The following is a 20,225-nucleotide window of genomic DNA, read 5'->3' as shown; positions in this document are numbered from 1 at the left end:
CCAAGGGCAGGGCTGCCACCTCAGGGCTCTCTGAAGCACCGGCCCTCCCCATGCCCCTGGAACCAGCACCCCCCACTGGCATCCCAGCATCCTCTGCTTCCTCGCACTCCAGTGTGGGTATCTGCAGTCTGACCTCAGCATTCTGTATGTTCTCTCCCATGAGCTCATCTCTCACCTGAAGAGAGCTCCTTCCCGACCACGTCAATGCCAGTGGCTGCCTGCTATTCTTAGGGAGACCTCCAACACAGCCCAGGCCTGAAGTCCAGAGGATCCCCTCCTCTGCCGCCCGACTGCAGCACAAGGCTCACCATGCTCTAGGGCGCAGACCTCACAGCTGCCTCCTCCTCCCCCCGCCACAGCCGCGCCCAGCTGCTCTTTTGCCACGGCCCTTGTCACCATTGCCTCTGCCCCTCACCACCTGGCCTTCTGCCTGTACCTTCCCCTCCTTTCTAAGTGCGCTCCATGTCCTGCTGGTTGTGGCTTACTAAGGCACAACTGCCTCATGTCTTCCACCACATTCCAGGGCTTCCCCCAACCTCAGGATGGGACTGACTCGTGACCAGCCCACAGGGCTCTCACGGTGCCTCCCTCACCTGGCTTCTGCATTCAGCCACCTTGCAGGTGCCACCAAGTCTGCTGGCCAGGCAAGAACACGGCAAACTCAGCACTCCAGCTTTACCTTGCAAGATCCTAAAGCTCCTTAGTGGGCCAGGCTGAGCCCCTCCTGGGACCCACTCTCCTGCACTGACAGCAATCTCTCTGAGTCTGCGGGCCTCATGGAAAAGCATCAGAACCGATGCTAAGCTCACACTGCCCTTCCCAGAGTAAAGTGAACAGGGGTCTGAATGACAGCCGAGATCAGCAAGGGAACAGAGGGGACTTGGAAATGTTGCCTGTGACGGGAAGAGCAGGTGAGTTCTCAGAGACAGACTGGCACCTTGTGGTTCGGGCCATGGACTCGTCATACAGAAGAAAGTCCTAGAATAACGAAGCTGTAACAAGCCCAGTGATGGGTGCTGACTTAACGAGAAAACACTTATTACTCCTGGGATGCCCTACCCAGAGAGACCTGCTCTTTAAAATGGAGAGGTAGTGGGGAAGGGGTGGGGGGTGTCTGCACAGGCCAAGAAAGCCAGACTCCACTACTGTCTGACACGCTGGCTTATCAAGCATGTCTATTCCTTCTGTAGGGACAAAGGCAGAAGAGTATCACAGCAGGGCAGCATGGGCCACCAAGCTCATGCCCTGGCCCTGGTGCCGGGCCAGCAGTGCCATCTCTGACCGGGCCTTGGTGTCTGCACACTTGCCCTGCACGGAGGGACTGCCATGACCAGTAGCCCAGTGGGTTGCCGCCCAGACTACTCCTTATAATAAAATCATCGACCTTTGGGTCTGAACCCTGGTCTCCCCTGGGTTTGGTTAATACAAGTTAGGAGGTCAGGCTTGTACACAAGTGTCCCCAGACCAGGACATCAGATTCTTGGAGAAATGTTCCCACAGGAGCCTGTGTCCCCCACCTCCATGCCCAGCCGGTGCCCCAACTCCACCCTGGGCTCACATGTATCTGGAAGCCATAGTTTCTCTGGACTGGATACTCGGTGACGTCGTAACATGTAGATAAGTCAATTTCCCCATCCAAGTCAGCCGCCTACAGAGAGAAAGGAAATGTGTACACCTGGACAAGCGGATTTCCACATTAGCTTTATGCTCATGGGCATATACGCTGATGAGTGAGGATTCCGCCTATCCCTGCTGCATGGAGGTATCCATGCCACGTCCCCATGCTGCCACACATGGCACATGCCAGTGGTTCTGCAACCTGATGCTTGGACTCTCTTTTATTCTTAAAAATTGAGGACCCCCAAAGAGTTTTCATTTATGTGGCTTTTATCTATTGAGGATATTCAGCATATTAGAAATAAGGTAGAAGAAGGTAAACATATTTGCTCACTTAAGAACACAAATGATCCATTTTATTTTTTCACAAAAAATATTCTAAAAAGTCAGGAAGGGATTTTTGCAAATCTTTCTTTAAATGCTTGGCTTCCAAGGACAGCTGGATTCTCACGTCTATGGCTACGCTCATCCTATACAATTACCATTTTGGATGAAGCACTGTTGACCCTTGAACAATATGGGTTTTAATTGCGTGGGTCCAGGTTACACATGGATTTTTTTTTTATGTAGTACAGTACTATAAATGTATTTTCTCTTCCTTATGATTTTCTTAATGGCCTTTCTCTAGCTTACTTTATTCTAAGAATATAGTACACGATACACATAACATGCAAATGTTAAGGCCTGTGATCAACAGTAGGCTCTTAGTTCCGTTTGGGGGGAGTCAAAAGTTATATGCAGGTTTTCGACTGCAGAAGGATACAGCACCCCCAATCTCTGTGTCTCTTCAAGGGTCAACCGTATATGCAGACAGTCCAACCTTACACAGATACAGACTGGAAAAGAGAGATGTAAAAAGAAAGACATTTCTTTCTTTTTTTCCAGTTTGGTTGAGGAATAATGGACATACATGACTGTTGGAGGTGAGCGGCACGATGGTCTGATTGACTTGCACTGTGAAAAGTTGTACTCTCTAAAAGGTTAACTGCAAAATGAAATCTGAAATCCCATCAAGGGACTTTCCATACTATTGTATTAAAATCCATGTTTTTTTGCTGCCCTATGAATGGACCTTTACTCGTGTGTGATTTTGCAACTTTTGCATATTGGTCATTTGGAAGACATCAAGTTATGGGTATCTTTCACAAGTGGATACATTTCATTACACGAGCTCAAAATAAGTTAGTATCGGCACCCATGTGGTCAGGACACTCTGTAAGGAAAGGGAAGCGGTCAAGTCTGTGATGGGGAAAACACATTTTCCAAAGTTCCGATTTCACTTGAAGGCTCAAACTGTATCACTGGCAACAAATCGTCAGCTATTTTCTTTGAAGGGATAGATTCACTTTGTTCACTTTTAAGAAAGTGCCGAATGCCTGAAGCAAACGAGCAGTGTGTGTCTCAGCAGCTATCTCTGGTACAGCCGGTACTGCACGAGGAGATGCCACCGGCTTGGCTAGCTGCGTGGACAGGGTGTGCGTGCTTTCCCACGAGGCACCCCGGACTCCAGCATGCAGAAAAAGTGACTTATTCTCACTGTCAATTTTGAATCATGGGATATGTAAGAGTTTTCAAGAACTGAGGCTTTAAATGGCATCTTAATTTTGTAACAATGGTTTTGGGTAGACCAGCCCCCCCGAAAGAGTCTCCAGGGGTCCAGAGGCCACACTCAGAACTGCTGATCTACGCACACACTACAACCACACATGCTTCTGTGTTTCCTGACGTCAGGCAGCACTAGGGGCCAGCTGCTCATACCACCCTCAGCTCCCCTGTATCACCAACATCTTTCTACTGAAGTCCACAAAGAACTTCTTTTTCTAAGGTTCATGGTATACAAATACATATAACGAGCCCCCTAATGACAGATAATTAGATCCTCACCAATCTGCTACTCTGACAAAAGTGCAGGGATGCCTAATCTTGGGCACAGATCTTTTCCTATTTGTGGAAATGTATCTGAAGGATTCCTGGAGTGGAATGCAAGGGGAAAGGTAGGAACACAGACTTGCCAAATTGCTCAAAAGATAATTTTTTTTGTAGGTGAAGAAAAAAGAGCCCCTTCTAGTTGGTCTTCAAGCAAGGAATCAAGGCAGTCTACTGGGCCAATCAAATTCACTTGTCACATCCCATCTTTGTCCAAAAGATAAGAGACAAGATTTAGTTCTCTTTCTTTAAGAGACTCCATTCTCCATGAAATCTTTTGTAGAAAAAACAAAACTGCTCATCCTTGGTTTTAAAATAAGCCATCTTTCAACGTTTTTCAAAGAGCAGAGAAGAGAAGCCACTAAAACACACCACCCACGTGCTGAAAGCAGGGCCTCTACACAGCCAGTGTCTCAGGAAGAATCAGTCACGACAGCATCAAAAGCTGGTCACACCATGCTCAGCCTTCCCCCCAGATCTAGACCGGGAAACCCATGATGGCAACTTAGACACCAGTCGACAGACAGAAGGGGCCTGGACCCTGGAGAAGCAGCGGCTGGGAGCCAGAGCTGCCGGGTGCCACCTGGACCGCTTTAGCTGTCTCCACAACTGGGAAGGAAACCAAGACACTCACCTCCTCAGCTGCCGAGTCCCTGTAGTATCTCAGACTTTGATCAGCGAGGACAAACCAGTGTTTCTTCCACTAAAAGGGAAGGGAAAAAGCAGACTCAACTAGAGCTGAGCAGCACACTTACTGCTCCACGGTGATCCACAGCCAGAGTCCTGGCGGAACCTCCCAGAGCGCAGGAAAAGCAGAGGGCAGGCGGCCCCTCCCGCGAGTGGCAGACACACATAGGACTCTGCCCCGGCCGCTGGCAGCCATGCACTCAGGACCCCAGGGCACTTGCTAAGCTGCGGCTCCCGTGACCAGGCAGCATGGGGAGCTGGGTGGGCCACAGGCTATGACTCTCTGTAACCCACAGCGGTGTGGCTGGTGAAAAGTGCTTCGCAGTCCATAATCTCAACTCCAGAGGCTGCAGACAGGGGGCTGGGCCCTCAGAGCTGAAAAGTGGCTGCGGAAACAGCATCTCCATCCTCAGGTGGCTGCCTGTGAGCCACAGCCACTGGTGGCTAACCAGAGGGGCGCGCCCACCTGCAGCCAGCAGGAGCAAACCCGCCAGCTAGCTTCCCAAGTCTTCGCTGTGAGTAGCAAGGAGGGAGACTTGAGTCTTCAGACAAGGCCAGGGGGATTGATATGGAGGAGAGAGAAAAAGAGGATGTTTCGGCACAGTCACTCAGGAAGCATGGAAGGGAGCTCGGGAGGGCAGGCTTTCGGGGCCTCTCTCGGTATGGGCTAGCAGGCTCCCCTTCATGCCTTCCTGGAGGCCTGGCCTTCCAGCCCCAAGCAGGGTTGAGGTGGGGCTGACAGGTCTGGCTGCAGAGGGCTCTTTCTGCTTGAGTCTGAAGGCCAGAATGTACAGCACCGGCTCCTCCCAGGACTGCAGCAGAGCTGGAGGCTTTGGTAGAGTCTAGAAGCCCTTGGCTGCTTTCCACTCGTCCTGCCTTGTAATCAACCCCAAGCCAACCACACAACCAGAGCCTTCCTGGGAAGCCTGGGCTCCTGGAGAACTTTGAGGAAAGAGTAGCAGGTAGGGAGCTAGAGTTGGAGGATGCTCTCCTGGCCTGAGGCTGAGGCCCTTGTGGGGTACAGGAGGGCAGCCTTCTCCAGAGACCCCTGTCCCCCACTGCAGAACTAAGGCTGGGGAGGCTGTGCACCTCCACTTCCCTGAGGAGAAGGGGGTCTCGGCCATACCGCCGTCCTGGCCCACCAGACAAGAGGCCGCATTGGCTCTGGCGGATGGAACGGGTGTTCCCACACCTGGCGGGGACAAGGCTGGGGAGCCCTCGCACCTGCTCTGAAGCGCCTCAGGGGCCTGGCAGCCCTGTGTGCTCACCTGGCCGTCCTCGTACTGCTTGGTCAGCCAGCCTTTCTTGAAATTCAGCAGGTCGGGCTAGGAAAGGGAGAAGAAAAGAAGAGTTCAGAAGAAAGCACACTGATACCCCAGTTGTGTGGAAAGGGTGGCTGAGGCATGGATATTTCTGTCCAGATGGTGGGCAGCAGGGAGAGGGCTTTCTCCGCCTGCCCACAAACACTCTGCAGACCCGCGTGTCATCACAGGACGAGATGCTGGGCTTGGCGGGCTGACGAAGAGGGAAGGGGAAGAGCATGGCCCCAGCACCCTGGGAGCAGCTGGGCGGCCTGGACGCTCTGAGAGAAGCCCTGGTCACGTCCGCGGCAGCTGCCTGGCAGCACAGAATGGCCCAGAGGGAGGGTCTGTTAGTGTTTCCCACGAAGGGGAAAACCTGCAGTGAACCCTAAAAGAAGAAATCAGAAGTTCTCACAGAAACCACAGAAAGACTGAGAAAGGAAGCCTGAAGAACAGAGCCCACGTACAGTGCTGAGCAAGGATGTAGCAGCAGGCCTGCCGAGGCCTGGAGGCTGTGTATCCAACGGGATGGGCTTTAGGCTCCATTTCCTGGCAAGATGCAAGCCCCGGACAGCGGACAGGAAAGCAGGGGGCGATGTCCTGCTGGGCTTTCCTGTACCCATATCCCTGGGCCGGAGGAGGCGCCTGCGGACCACCTGCAGCACAGCAGGGCCTGGCCTGTGTTTCACGCCTGGACACCTGTGAAGCCAGCGCCTAAAGAGATGTGGAGCACCCTTCCTCTCACCCCGTGTGCTTGCTCTCCACTTCCCTACTGCCGTCTTGGCCAGAAACAGGCTGGGACGTCTTTCTGTACTTGAAGGACTCGGGGATTATTATGAGAACAGGTGTACAGTGGCAGGACCACCACGAGCAACCCATGTTCTGGGAGTCTCTGTTCCAAATCTCTGAGCCACTCCCAGACTCAAGGAAAAAACAAACCTCCTCCAGGTAAGAAGCCCTCCTGCCCTCACTCAGGCTCATGTCGCTGTGTGGGTGGTGGTTCCACTCCCCAGGGGTAGAAGTGGCACTCACCATGGGCTTCTCAGAAGGCTGAGGAGTCCCAGGTCACCCTGTGAGCAGCTGTCCTCCACTCCCAGGGCCTCTGGCCAGCTGCTCTCAGCTCCTGGAGGGAGCGATGCTCCTATATGACCACACCCCACCGCTGCAGCTCAAAGGACCTAGGGCCAAGGCCTTTCTCCTCCTGTGGTGAAAACACCACAAACAAGGCAAGGGCTTCCGGCAAGAGGGGGCTCCTGCCTGCAAAATGTGGCTGAAACAAGCACCCAAAACAATAACAGAGGTTCCCTGCTGTTGCCCTGGTTCCCCGAAGTCAGGATCTTGCTGCCTTGACCAAGTGGCCTCCTCCACCAGGGACTTCAGAGCTCAGGATGCCCATGGAGTCCAGAAAGGGAAAAAAACACAGCATCTGCTTCCCATGCACAGACACAAAGGCCAGTGCAGAGGGGACAGCCAGCATAGACGCACGGACATAAGCAGACAGTGACCCCAAGTGACAGAAGCAGCAGGAGCAGAGTCTCCAGGCCTCGGTGCGCGGGCGCCTGGGCTCACCGTCAGGGAGGACTCCGTGGACCTCCTGTCCAGTGACTTGGCTCTTCGGTGTGGAGACAGGGGGGAGGCCGAGGTGTCCGGAAGAGGCGCTGTGGGGGCTTCGCTGGGGAGGTCCTGTGGCAGAGAGCAGCCGCCAGTCAGTACAAGCCAGTACACTCCAATGAGGCACAGGGGCACCAGCAGCCAGAGCTGCGAGAGGGTCAAGACTGTTCTCAGGCGAGGATGAGAGCACTGTGTCTGGGGTCCCATGGCAAGTCTGGGCCAGCATGGGGACCAGAGCCAGCATCCTGGGACTCCTCGTCCAGCGCCTCCCGCTTCACACAGCGGGTTCAAAGACGCACTAGCTGTTGAAGCAGCCTTTTCTTTCAGATGCACTTGCCACCATCGCTCTCCTGGTGGCACCTCCGTTCCTTGGCTGCTTGGGGTCACAGAACAAAGAGCCCCAGACTCTGTGGCAGCCGGCAGCAAAACACTTCATGAACCCAAAGAGAAGCTGGAGAGGAAGATGAAGACCGGACACAACAGAGCCACAAGAGGCTGGTGGGCTGCCTGGGAGGAGGAGGAGGGTTCCGAAGAGGGATCTGCCCGGGGACTAAGTAGAGAAGCAAGGGCTTTGGCCGCCACTCGAAAGAAAGAGGAAGGAAGGTGCTCAGCCTCATGGCTGGGCTGCCTCAGAGAAGAAGAGAGCAGCTCTAGCTAAGACCTGGGATCTGAGGCTTGTCAGACTAGCATTGAGTAGAAATGGATGAAGTTCTGACAGGAAGACGCAGAAGACAGGCCTTGCCCTCAAGAAAGTCACTCACTGGAGGAGAGGAGAGACATGAGCAAACAACTAGGCAACGAGAGCAGGAAGCCCAGCAGCAGTGCGTCCAGGTGCGTGTTTGGGGGGGCGCCGTGAGAAGGTGTAGGGCCACATGCTGACCGTGCCCCACGGTCGCACACGGCACTGCCTGGGCCTCAGCGTTGGCCCTGGACCCCAGGCGCTCACCCGTTTCCGGGGAAACGCCCTCTTCTCACTGCGACCCTGGCGTGTGTCACTTGATGGTGAGGGCCCGGCTGACGAGTTCGTCTCCATGTGCTCTGCCTTCTCAATGTCCAAGGCCTCAAACTTCTCAATGACCTGGGACCTCCTGCAAGAGAGGACATGAGGCTGCTGAGGGGGAGACCAGCACCCCCCGCCCAGCCTGAGGCGGGCTTGGTGTTGAGCTGCAGCGGAGCCCCTTCAGCCCACACTGCCATGCCTGGCCCATCCCAGCCTTCCCTGGGCCACCCCACACGGCGCGTAGGCTGTGCGCACAGCACGATGGCCCAGTCCACCTGATTCCCCTCCCAGAGCTCCCTGTCCCATCACCGTGGAGGGGAAAGCCATGCAGGGGCTGACAGCAGCTCAGGGGCCAGGGCCTTCGCTTTCCCCAGCTATCCTTGACCTCTGCCCCCCATGCTGGAGGTCCCTGCACGATCTGTTGACACGCTTGGCAATCACACAGCTCATCGCCTGGCACCCTCTCCTGAGCCACAGATGTGATCGGAAGGCAACCACCACCTCGGAGGGTGACAGCCTCCGTGCTCCTGGCATTCATTCCTCAGCAGATCATGATGCAGCCCCTACCCCAGGGCACCCAAAATTTAGCAAGAAAAAGGCCCATGAATTAACATCGGTTCTGCCAACAGTAAAAAGAATCAAAACCAAATTAAAACAAAAACAAAGCAAGTTGATTTCGTGTGAAAAGGCCGGTGCGTCATCAGGCCATCTACGGCTGGAGACGGAGCGGAGATGGGAGCGAAGCAGGCGAAGGAAGGGCGAGTAACGTCACACAGCCACACAGCAGGAGAAGGTGGAGAGGGGCAAGACCTGAAAGAAAAGAAGGCTGGAAAATGAATACACGGAAAGGGACGGCTTTTTAAATCAAATAATGGTAAATCAAAATTATCCAAAGAATCAAAGAAACAAAAACCCGAGGTGATTGTTGAGAAGGGGAAGCCATCCTTGTCCCTGAATCACAAGGAATGGCCATGATGGCCGAAGGCAGGGAGGCCAGGTGGGGCACGTGGCCTGAGGCTGAGTCCTCACCTCTGGGGACCGCCCATGAGGTGGGAGAGTGGGGGGGTTGTTGAGACATTGTTTTAAAAAGAGATAAGGCGCAAATGGGAGTCACTCGTGCTAAGTCCACTCAATAAACACACACTTGACATCTAAATTACAGAATTACACTTGCAACCTCTCCCAGGACTGGAATGTTAAACTCGTATCAATCTGAAGCCACCTGGTCAGCACTGGTGAGGTAATCTGCCTTACAGACCCCTGCTGTCCCCCAAAGAAAGGTGACCTTGCCTGAAATAATGCACTTTGCCAGGAACTTCCTTGTCCCACGCCCATTTGCCTATAAGTCTTTCACTTTGCATAGCTCCTCAGAGCTCCTTTCTCTCTGCTAGATGTGGGGAGGCTGAATCACTGAATAAAGCCAATAAGATCTTTAGAACTTCCTCAGTTGAATTTTCTTTTTACAGGGTTGGTGGCAGTGGTGGGACCTGAAGGAAACTTCAGACAGCTTCGAGGACAATGAGAAACAGCTAGCTGTGGTATGCACGAACCCTTTGAGGTCTCTGTCTTTTTCACCATTTCTGAGGGCCATGGGAATTCCTTCTGGTTCTGAGCTCTGCTATCTTGGCGTTGAGCTCCTGATTTAACTGGCTTTCTATGGTCCCCCACTTGACTAGACCATGCTGGGAACTGTAGCTACTTCAGTCCGCAGTTCCCCATTTCATGGGAATCCCAGGCCACGGCTCCCATTCCCTGGGGTCTGCCGGTTCAGTACTTCCCTGAGTGCCCAGCTCCACAGTGAGAACTGCTGGTGGCGCAAAGCCTTTGGCTGCTTAGTCACATCGCAGTTCCTGCTGGTGGGTTAAGGTGCATACAAGGTAAAGGCTATTGCGAATGAGACTCTTAGAAGCCAAAAGCTACAAAACTGATGGGCACAGGCTGAGCATTATAAACCTATTAGAGCGTTTGCCAGCTAACCCTAAGACTCCTGTGTTAGGGTAAGCTGGTCATACAACGGGCAATATGGGGACACTGGGTTACCAGCCAACCTCAAAAAATTTCCATGCAACAAGGTACGCTGTAAAACACCACAGAATTCCTAACGCAACAGCATAGCCCTTTAGTTATTAATTTGGCTCTGGGAGACTCACAGGCTTAGCTAGAAGAAATAGGATCTTCAAATTCTAGAGTTGAGGGGTGTCTGGGTGGTTCTCAGTTGGTTAAGCGTCTGCCTTCGGGTCAGTTCATGATCTCAGAGTTCTGGGACTGAGCCCCATGTGGGGCTCCCTGCTCAGTGGGGAGTGTGCATCTCCCTCTGCCCCTCCCCACCTGGCTCATGTTGGTGTGCATGCTCTTTCTCTCTCTCAAATAAAACAAAAAATCTTAAAAAAAAAAAAAATTCCGGAGTTCAGCACACCAACTTTTAGCACATCTACTTATTTTATGGCTAAGAACTATAGTCCCAGAAGCTATAGATATCTACAAAAATGCAAAATCTTGCTAAAGATAACCTAGATTTACGATGGCCAATATGGGAATATTCCAATTAGACAAGATCATTTATTTAGGAAGCACACTGAAAAGCAAGGGTTCTAAATCAAGCAAACAGAATGGAGTAACTATTTTAATTGGTATGCAAAAGCTTTCAAAGGCTTCAAGATTCCAAAACATCTTCATTGCAGTTTTTTTGCAAAGGCTAATGAAAGATTAAAGACACAAAAGATACCTAAAACAATATGTAGGCCTCCCCCTTACACTCTCCTAGGAGTACAACATCAAAATACTTGCCCAGACATCAGCATATCATTTGTAAGCAAGTGGGCCATTACAAAAAATTTTGTCCTCAAAGGTTCTGATTAAATCCTTCAATATCAACTTGAACACCCCCCTATCTGCCTTTGAAGGAGATTCCCCCCTCCACCATATGGGCTCCTCCCAGAGCTGGTGGGATTCTGAGGGATTTTCTGATAAAGTGCTATGTTATTCTGTTAAACAGCCAAGAAAAACTAAAATTAAAATTAACAAAAAATCTTGCCAAATTCTGGTAGATACCAAGACTACAGGGGATCCTGGGAAAACTAGTAGAAGCCAGAGAAAAGTGAGAATCCATACCAGAGTCATCTCTCCTGAATCGCCGTCTGCAATACCCCATTAGCCCAAAGACAAAAATAAAATGTCACACTGTCCTTTTCTTTCCAAACCCAAACATACTGGTTCTTGATCCTTTCTTTCTCAGGGACAGCTACTGCCTTCTTGCTTGTCTTATGTCTTAAGAATCTGGTTTGGTATTCTGCCTGAATAGGACATGCAGGTTACTGGTTCTTTCCTTTGGCTATCTTAGAGTAACTCTGGATCTTGGGAAGATAGTAAGTATCCTTTTATACCCCCGTGGGATCCCCTCTTACATTGAAGGGGGGCTATTCAGTACTACCAGAAATATCTACTCTATGTCCTGGTTGAAAAGTGACACGATATTTAGAAGGAGTTTTTAAATAGCTCTGTGGTCTGAAGTTGGCCAAACTAGAAGCTGATAATCAGAGCCTGATAGTAAGTTTTCTTAGGCCTTCTTCCCTAAGCTAAACGATACCATGTACCCAGACAAAGCAGCATCTGAAGCCTCTGTGAAAGGATTTATTAAACATTCCACAGATGAACAGCTCCAAATCCAGAAAACAGGAATATTTTGATTTCCATCTCAGTTGGAAAGCTCCTCCCTGATATAAAGAAGCAAACTGAGGATAATGCAGTTGGATAGGTGAACCAACTTATGATATCATTTAAGTTGCAACTCAATTCTTTGAGGAATTAAAGCAACTGTCCACATCTTATAAATCTTCATAAAACAAGAAATTCGGCTCCAGAAGCAATATGAAGTCCATTTCTTTCTTCTTCTTTTTTTTTTTAACCAACATCAAACCCACCCCTATATCTCTTTAAAGCCTTCTAAGCATTGTGAAAATTTTGGCCTCGGGAAGCAAAAGTCTTTCTTGGAGGCCTTTACTTTCTTTCCCTGTGCCTTTGTGATGTAAACAGTCTACCTGGTCTTCTCTGTACCTCTTATCTAGGTCTTCTCTGACCTGAGCCAAAGGCAGAGGCTTAACCCACTGAGCCACACCAGTGCCCCCCAAATGAAGTCTTCTTGACCTAGAAGTAACTTTGGGATTTTTTCAGAGGATCCCTGAAAATCCTAAAAATAAGAGAGATGTTCCCAAATTAGGCTTATTTGTTATGTTAAATCATCATGGGCAGCATTGTTAATTCAGTGATACTAAACCTTCTTAGGTTCTGATATGTCCTAATGCAATATTGTCAGTCATAATTCCAGCTGTTATCTTAAATGGTGAATATCACAAAATAACCAAGTCTCCTGTTATTTCCATTACAATGAACTCTCATCTAATCTTTAACTCTGGGCAATTTTAAGTCTTCTGTCACTTACAAAGAGTTATCGTTTTATTCTGATGCTTTCACAGAAGTGTTCCTGGAAAGGACTATGACAAGTAAAGATTTCTTCCTTTCCCTTTTTTTTAAGAGAATGGGGGAGGGGCAGAGGGAGAGAGACTCTTAGGCAGGATCATTAGCTGATCTGTAATCAGGAATCAGCCGCTTAACTGGCTGAGACCCCCAGGTACACCAACAAGTAAAGATTTCTCCTAACTTCAAGGCTGTAAAACTGAATTGAGGAAGAATTTCTAGAACTAATGGAAACACTGGATTCAAGCAGAATTAGTATTGATTACATAGGGCTGCATGAACTGAGGATGATTATAATTTTACATGACCTTTTGTGTGAAACACTGCTACTTCCTCAGTGTTCTGCTTTCATAGATTTAGGGAAACATTTTCACTTAAGTGCTCTATTATCTACAGCAATTTGGTAGGGCATACTTTTGTAAACAAAGATGAAACATTTACTTTTTCTCCCTACTGATCCCTCCAGAATTTGTAAACTCTATGGTATTTTTTTCATGGTAATATACTTGGTTATTTGTGTAAGTTCAATAAAAATCTGTTCTCCTTGTAACAGGACACAGATGGAAACACTGGCTATATTACCAAGGCTTTGACTGGAATGTCCTATTTTAGAAATATGCATGGACTCAGATGTGGCCAAAGAGATTTAAAGAACTGCTTAGACAAATCGGGCTGGTACCTTGCTTACGGGTTTCCTGGAAGCCTTCCAGATGAGTTAAGAAGGTCAATTCCTGGCAGGCCTGTGAGTCTCAGAACATTTGGGGGAAACATTGAGAAGAGAGAAAGTCACCCAAACTAAAGATACTGTAGGTAAAATCTAATGGGGAGTCCTTGGCTTGGCTTCTCGGCTTCAGGCAAGAATTCAATCTGAGATTACTTATGCAAAGTTCCAGCAAAGCAGTCTTTAAAAGGGCTTATACAGTCAATCGCTATTCTTGCCGCACTTATAAAAATCAGGGTAAGTTTAAGGCAAACAAAGTAATTTTATTGTGATGATCTTTAAAAAAATAATAGGAATAACTGTAGAGACAAAAACTGTGTTTGCATCTTTGTAGACATTAGATTCTAAGCTGTAAATGTCTTTGAGGTTTTGCTCCATACCTGTTTATAAGTGACCTGGACTGGCTCCTGATTTCTAGTTTTTGCAAATATCTGGCTAGGACTCTCCAAACCAATGTTTCCTATTTTCAGCCATCCTTCTGATTTGGAATCACTAAGAACAAAGACAGTTCTCAAGGGCTATTCCAAGTCCTCCTCACTCCCTAGATGGCAACCAAACTGCAGGCACCTGAACCTTGGGTCCCCATCTCCAAAATAAAAGGGTCCCTTCAGACTCTAGGAGCTACAGAGCAGCTGGAGACCTCAACATCAAACTGACAAGGAAGTAGCTGACATCAAAGTGGACTTGCTTCCACCCAAGATGCTGGATCAAGACTTCATTCTTTAGGCATGAAATGAAATTCTTTCCTCTTCCTTTACGCTACTCTGGCACAGGTCTGGAAAGAAAGCTACCACCTGTATCTCTCAGGCCATTCATTACTAAGGGAGGGCAGGGGGCTGGATATCTTTCAGATTGCTGGATTTAATAATTAAAAGAGCTCTTTACCAGTCCATGATACTAGAGACCCCCTGGCCCTCCCTGTGACCAATTTCCCTTCTATTCCCAATGGACTCCCTGATCTTAGGAGTCACTTACACAATCCGACTTTTACAGCCAGAACATCTAGTGCCTTGTTTTCACCTTTCAACGATTGTAATTGTACTCGCCCAACTGGACACAAATTCCTAAGCAAATTGTAATACATTTGTATTCCCATGTTCTTGTGATTACCTAAATCAGATCTGCCCCCAATTATAAAAAGATCTCAGCAGCAACCCCCATCTCTGCAAGGTCAAAGTTGTTCTTTGTAATAGGGTATCCTCTGATGAGCCTGCAGCTAAACAAGGAACTATAGGTGCTGTGGTCAGTGCCACTTATGCTCCTAGATGAATACGTCTGGGAAATTTGAAACCCAGCTATGGGAAAATCACTGAAAAAGACACTTCATTTAAAAAAAAAAAAAAAAAAAAGTGACTCCTTCAGGGGAGGGCTTTCTCTGAGTTACTTGATTTTGGTCGCTTTGGGTCTTGGGGACCATGGATCCAAAACACACTCCAGACACTGGGAATTATCCTGCTTAAAATAACCATAGTAGTCTCCCTCAATGCATTACAGTCTCTTAAACGCATGTCTGCAGCCGCTAACCACAAAGTGAATGATCTCCTTAAGACTGGACCATCAGAATGCAATGAAGAGGATAACTGCCTTTAAAAAATGTGAACATGAAATTGTGACTTGTGAGTACCATAGAGATTCAGCAAAAAACGTCATGACGTGTGACGACCATGGAGAAACAGCAAAAACTCCAAGAATTTGAGCAGTAGCTGGGAGTGGTGCTAAGGTTTTAAATTTTGATCATGCCACTCGGTTAAGCTGAGAATCTGAACAAAAGAGGGGGATTGTGGGGTACCTGGCTGGCTTAGTTAAAGTGCCACTCCCAACCCCAGGGTCATGAGTTTGAGCTGCACACTGGGTAGAGATTACATAAGGAAAGAGGTAAATAGGGGCACCTGGGTGGCTCAGTGGGTTAAGCCGCTGCCTTCGGCTCAGGTCATGATCTCTCGTCCCGGGATCGAGTCCCGCATCGGGCTCTCTGCTCAGCAGGGAGCCTGCTTCCTCCTCTCTCTCTCTCTGCCTGCCTCTCTGCCTACTTGTGATCTCTCTCTGTCAAATAAATAAATAAAATCTTTAAAAAAAAAAAAAAAAAAGGAAAGAGGTAAATAAATAAAATTTAAGAAAGGGGAGGTTGGGGGCAATTGCTTAAAAAAAAAAACAAAAAAAGAATAAAAAATTTTTAAAAAAGATAACAGGCCCAGAATAGAGTCAATTGTGCTATGCCTAAGTCACCAAATGGTGGTTAAACTTACTTAGTTTCAACTTCTCCCAGGAGTAGAATCTTAAACTAATCAAATTGGAATTACTAGTCAGCACCAGTGGGGTAATCTACCTGAGAGACCTCTGCTGGCTGTCAAAGGAAGGTGACCTTGTCTGAAACAATGCACTCTTTGCTACTGTTAACTTGTTCTGGCCTCTTCTGCCTATAAAAGTCCTTTATTTTGTACAGCTCTTTGGAGCTCCTTTCTGTTTGACAGATGGGATGCTGCCTGATTCATGAATTGTTGAATAAAGCCAAGAAGATCTTCAGAATTTACTCAGTTGAATTTTTTTTCTTTTCTTTTCTCTTTTCTTTTGTCCTTCCTTTTTTTCTTTTACACAATATTAACGTGTCACCAAACCAGAGGCCTGTCATCCCAGGGAAACCCAGGCAAGTGCACCAAGGTCACCTTACAGGAAGGGTTTTTACTTGCATTCTGGGCTAATGGCAGAGAGTCAAGGGGAAGCAAGGGCCTCTGAGCCCAAAAGATTGAAATCTAACCGAGGACTAATGTCTAACTCTATAAGGAAAAAGAGGAAAGGGGCTCAAATTCTGAGACCCTGCCAAGAGACCAACTTTTACTCAGAGAGGGCTACCATTAAAAATGGATCTCTGAGGATTTCTGCATCAAAGAAGGCTGAAGCCCAAGTGTAGAAGGCTCGGGGCTCCTGGGCCCTCTGCTCCTCTCTGAGCTCTGGTGCCCTAAGCTTCTGGGGAATCTCCCCCAGACACAAAGCTTGTTCCCAGGCCGGTGGGGGCCGCAGCTGAGGGAGCACAGCAGAGGGCGAGCCAGCGCAGGAAGCTCAGGCAGCAGCGCAGCGCCTGGGAACCACAGGAAGCTCTTGTCACCGCTCGGCCTGGTCAGGCAGAGGGTGTCGCGTGCCCCGCCATCCTAGATGGGTTTGGGGAAGGTTCCAGGCCCACACACAGAGCTAGGTACCATCACTTGCAGAATGAGAGCCCCTCCAACTGACCCGGAAAGTTGCAGGAAGGCTTCGAGGAACAGCGGCCCACCAAGGCCCATGCGGCTTACATGCTGCAGGCCTGCAGGGCTGCCAAGAGAGGAGACAGCCGAGGAAAGGAAAGTGGCGCTTAGTGCAGCCTCCGCACACAGCAGGGGTTTCTGGGCTGGTCAGCCATGGCTTATTTCAGCTTATCTGGCAAAGCGAGTGAGCGGCCTGTATACTGGCTCCGGAGGTACTGCAGGCATGGCTGCAGAGGTCTCCCTGGGCTGGCAGACGGCACAGAGAGGAGACACCTGCACCTCGGCTCCGCTTCCCCTCCCCAGGTTCCCAGCTGAGGGGACGTGAGGACCACACAAGAGCCAGTGCTGGTGTCAGTCACCAAGAATTCAACAAGGGCTACGGCCTCCCCAGGCTGGTTCAGCAGTGACTCACCATCCAGGAAACATTCTAAAAGCTCTGGAGCAAACGCGAAGAGCAGAGAGGATCGGCCCGTAAAGGCTCCCTTCAGGGCCACGGCTTGTCAGGAAACCAGCGCCCACTGTCTCCCCAGCTGGGCTCCTGGGCAGCCGGGCTTAGCAGCCACTCTGGATAGCTGCGGCGGACGTCCTGCCAATATGCAGTTCTGCTCTATTCAACCAGGACCCAGGGATCCAATCAAGCACAGGGAGGGCTACTTGGGACCAGAGCACAGGCCTTGCAAAGTGACAGCAGCCAGTCAGATGTCATTAGGGTAAGAAAGTGACATTACAGAGTTAGGATGCAGAACTGCTGGGCTCCAGGGGTGCCAGTACCCAGTGAAAACCCATGTCATGGTTGCGAGGAGCATGCAGAAAGTAAAGTCCCGGAGATGCTGTCTACCCCAGGAGGCTAGACAAGAACAAGTTCAAAGCCAAGCAGGTATGCTGAATGTTAATTCTTTGGTCTGCTGCTACCCCAGGGCCTAGCTGCCCACTCAGGAGCCTCCAGGACCTGCGGTCTGCCGCTAGCCAGCGTGAAGTCTCCCCTGCCCTGGCCCACAGGCCTCCTCAGTGTTGGCAAGCTCCTCCACTGAAATATTTACTCAGGTGCTTGAAGGACAGCCTTGGCCCTCTCCTGGTCACATCAGGGAGAGGGCTCTCCCAGTTAAAGGCCCAGAGTGGAGTTATGTCCTGGCTCTGCTGTGCCAGGCTGTTGCCTTGAGGAGTCTCCCCACTTCTGAGCTCCCATCTCTATGTCCACACACTGGGATATGACACAGGACCTCTCTGGTTACTAACCAAACAAGAAGACAGCCAAGTGCTTGGAGATCACCTCCCAGGCAATAGGTCAGCTTCCTTCTCCCTCTGCCTAGGAATTAGGCACATCTGCTTTCTTCTCTTTTTAAGACCAACAACTCTGGGCATCTCCTCCTTACTCTGGAGGTGGTCCCCGGGGCTTTGGGAGAGCAGGTGTGTATTAAGGACAGGCACCCTGCTTGCGGCCAGCCCCTCAAGGGGGGAAGCCCGTTGCCACCCTGCCCCGTCCCCATAGCATGCCCTAATTCTGAGCTTTACTTAGGCTCCAGCAGGGTGGAGGGGACACTTGGAATGCTTTTGGAATTTAGGTCTGAATCTCCCCCCGCCCCCCACCAAAGTGAACTTCTTTGAAAACCTAATGAAGATTATGGCTTTTCTTTTCCCAGAAAAATGTACATATGGACTCTTGAATCATTTAGAGAGGTTCGTGGACCTTTGGCAGTTCATCCCTGGACCCGGGTGGGAACCCTGTTGTCAGGGCAAAGGCTCCATTTACTGACTCAGGGATGGAAGCTCCTATCAGAAGGGGGCACTCTAGCACTCTGGTCCAGGACAGGGCCTCAGACATGGAACCAAGCTCTCTCCCCAGCTGTCTGGGAAGCACAGGGCCAGTGGAACAAGAAGGGAGGACAGAGCACTCCTCTCTTCAGACCATGCCTCTGTCCCAGTCCCTGTCCTAGGTCCCCTCCCTAAAGCTTGTGCCTCTCCAGAAGCTGCGTTCTGCCAGCCTCCCTGTTTCACATTCCAGCCAAGCTTGAATGCAGTGATACTCTAGGGCACCTGGGAACATCAAAGGCTACCCAGCTTCCCTGTGCTGCCCACCCCCACCGCCTTTCATGTCCTTCACCCGTGCCTAAGACTGGAGGGGCAAGGGGCGCTTCTGCCACCATCTGCCTCTCCAGACTCTTCCTGCCTCCATGGTCATCTCAGAGGACAGACATGGGCCAGGAAGGAAAAGATCCAGCTACACAAGGCCCAGGTGGCTGAGAACACACCAGGGGGGCCCTTAAGGTCTCAGTGCCAAGAGGCACTCACACGAAGCAGCCAGCCTCTGGCCCAGGGGTCCGGGTGTCCAGAGATGCTATGTTTCTGGCTACCGGGGCCTGAGAGTTCCGTGACTAGAATCTAGTGTCAAAAGGGAAAGCTTTCCCACATGCTCTGAAGGGAAAGGGAGGACAAGTGCACTCCTTCAAGGAAGGCTTAGGGAACGTAGAAATGTGTATGTCAAAGTGTGTGTGTGTGTGTGTTTGTGTGAAGTGTAAAAAGCATGTTATAAGGACACAGGAGAGAATGAGTGAGCGTGTAGTGTAAAGGAGAATGTGAGTATACAGGAGGGGGAGTGTGTCCATGGCACGTGTGGTCCTATAGCCCACTCCTTACCTCCTCTCGTTGCCAAACAGACGGGCCACCTCTTCCCTGCCAGGGCTCCGGGCCCGAGTCCTACGCTCCAGCCGCCTTCTCTCCACCTGGAAGGCTTCTCGGTGGCTGATCCTGACGGCCTTAGGGACGTCGGCCAGGGCGGCATACTGCCTGCTGGCTTTAAAGGCAAAGGTGCGCCCCGGTCTCTCTGTTCCCCGCCCCCCAGCGCTGTCGGAGTCCATGTGGGTGGGGGGCCGGCTGGCCACGTCCAGGGAGCCAAGAGAGCTGCTGCAGACCATTCGGCTGGGGGTTCGAGAACCTGGGGAAGGAAGAGGATGACCAAGCTCCTGGGAGGGCGGTCCGGGGCCACTATACCTGTTGTTGGGGGTGCTGGGGCTGGGAGGGGAGAGCGGCGGGGGCAGCTGCTGCTCTTCGGCCTTCAAGTCCTGCTTGGTCTTCTCCAGGGAGAAGTAGCCGCTCTCTACCCGGACTTTGCGGCCACAATCCATGCGGTCGCTGCTCATGGCGCTCTCCTCTGGAAGAGAGAAGGGGGAGTCAGGAGATGTACTTAGCCTGTTGCCACCTTTGGTTTCTGGGGACTTTTTAAACAGCCCATGTAGATCCAAACAGGGGCCATCTCTCTACCTCCCATCTCTGCAACCACCCGTACAGGGCTCACCCAAGGGCAGAAGCATGGGACAGAAATGAAATATCCTTCCCACACATGCGCCTCATCCGTCTCACTCTAAGCTGGCAGCATCTGCTACACTGTCAGGGGATCCCCAAGCTTCTAGTCTGGGGGCCAGTTTGGGAGAGCAGGATCCCCTCCCAGGAGAGATGCCCACTAACAACCACTTCTTACCAAACAACAAGGAGGAAATCAAGGGCTAACTGGCCGTTCAGCCTGTTAGGGCATTTGGGGAGGGAAGAGGCAGAGGACTTCCGCGGGAACAAGAGGAGTGCATGGGACTACCCATGAAGGACTCAGGCTGCTTCACCTCCAGCTGCTACTAAATGCATTTTGGCCTGAATGAACT

General features: G+C 50.5%; 1 protein-coding gene across 7 annotated transcripts in view; it reads right to left on the bottom strand.

Moving 5' to 3' along the window:
- The window catches only part of LOC101682008 (myosin phosphatase Rho interacting protein), a 147,262-nt gene that overhangs the window by 34,283 nt on the left and 92,754 nt on the right, over nucleotides 1–20,225 (bottom strand). For 5 of the 7 annotated variants that reach the window (XM_045083631.1, XM_045083630.1, XM_045083629.1 and 2 more), the window contains exons 7-12: nucleotides 19,564–19,723; nucleotides 8,089–8,230; nucleotides 7,101–7,214; nucleotides 5,499–5,555; nucleotides 4,178–4,246; nucleotides 1,559–1,648 (exon numbers count right to left, since the gene is read on the bottom strand). In XM_045083631.1, the coding sequence (XP_044939566.1) occupies nucleotides 1,559–1,648; nucleotides 4,178–4,246; nucleotides 5,499–5,555; nucleotides 7,101–7,214; nucleotides 8,089–8,230; nucleotides 19,564–19,723 (632 nt within the window). Of the gene's footprint in view, nucleotides 1–1,558; nucleotides 1,649–4,177; nucleotides 4,247–5,498; nucleotides 5,556–7,100; nucleotides 7,215–8,088; nucleotides 8,231–19,209; nucleotides 19,724–20,225 lie in introns of all 7 variants that reach the window. The other 2 variants (XM_045083628.1, XM_045083632.1) reach the window with 2 other exon arrangements.

Source organism: Mustela putorius, unplaced genomic scaffold (genome assembly GCF_011764305.1).
Source record: "Mustela putorius furo isolate JIRA1106 unplaced genomic scaffold, ASM1176430v1.1 tig00000731_pilon_pilon_pilon, whole genome shotgun sequence".
NCBI lineage: Eukaryota > Metazoa > Chordata > Mammalia > Carnivora > Mustelidae > Mustela > Mustela putorius.
The sequence above is the reverse complement of the archived record's forward strand: the minus strand, read 5'-3'. Positions and strand labels throughout refer to the sequence as shown.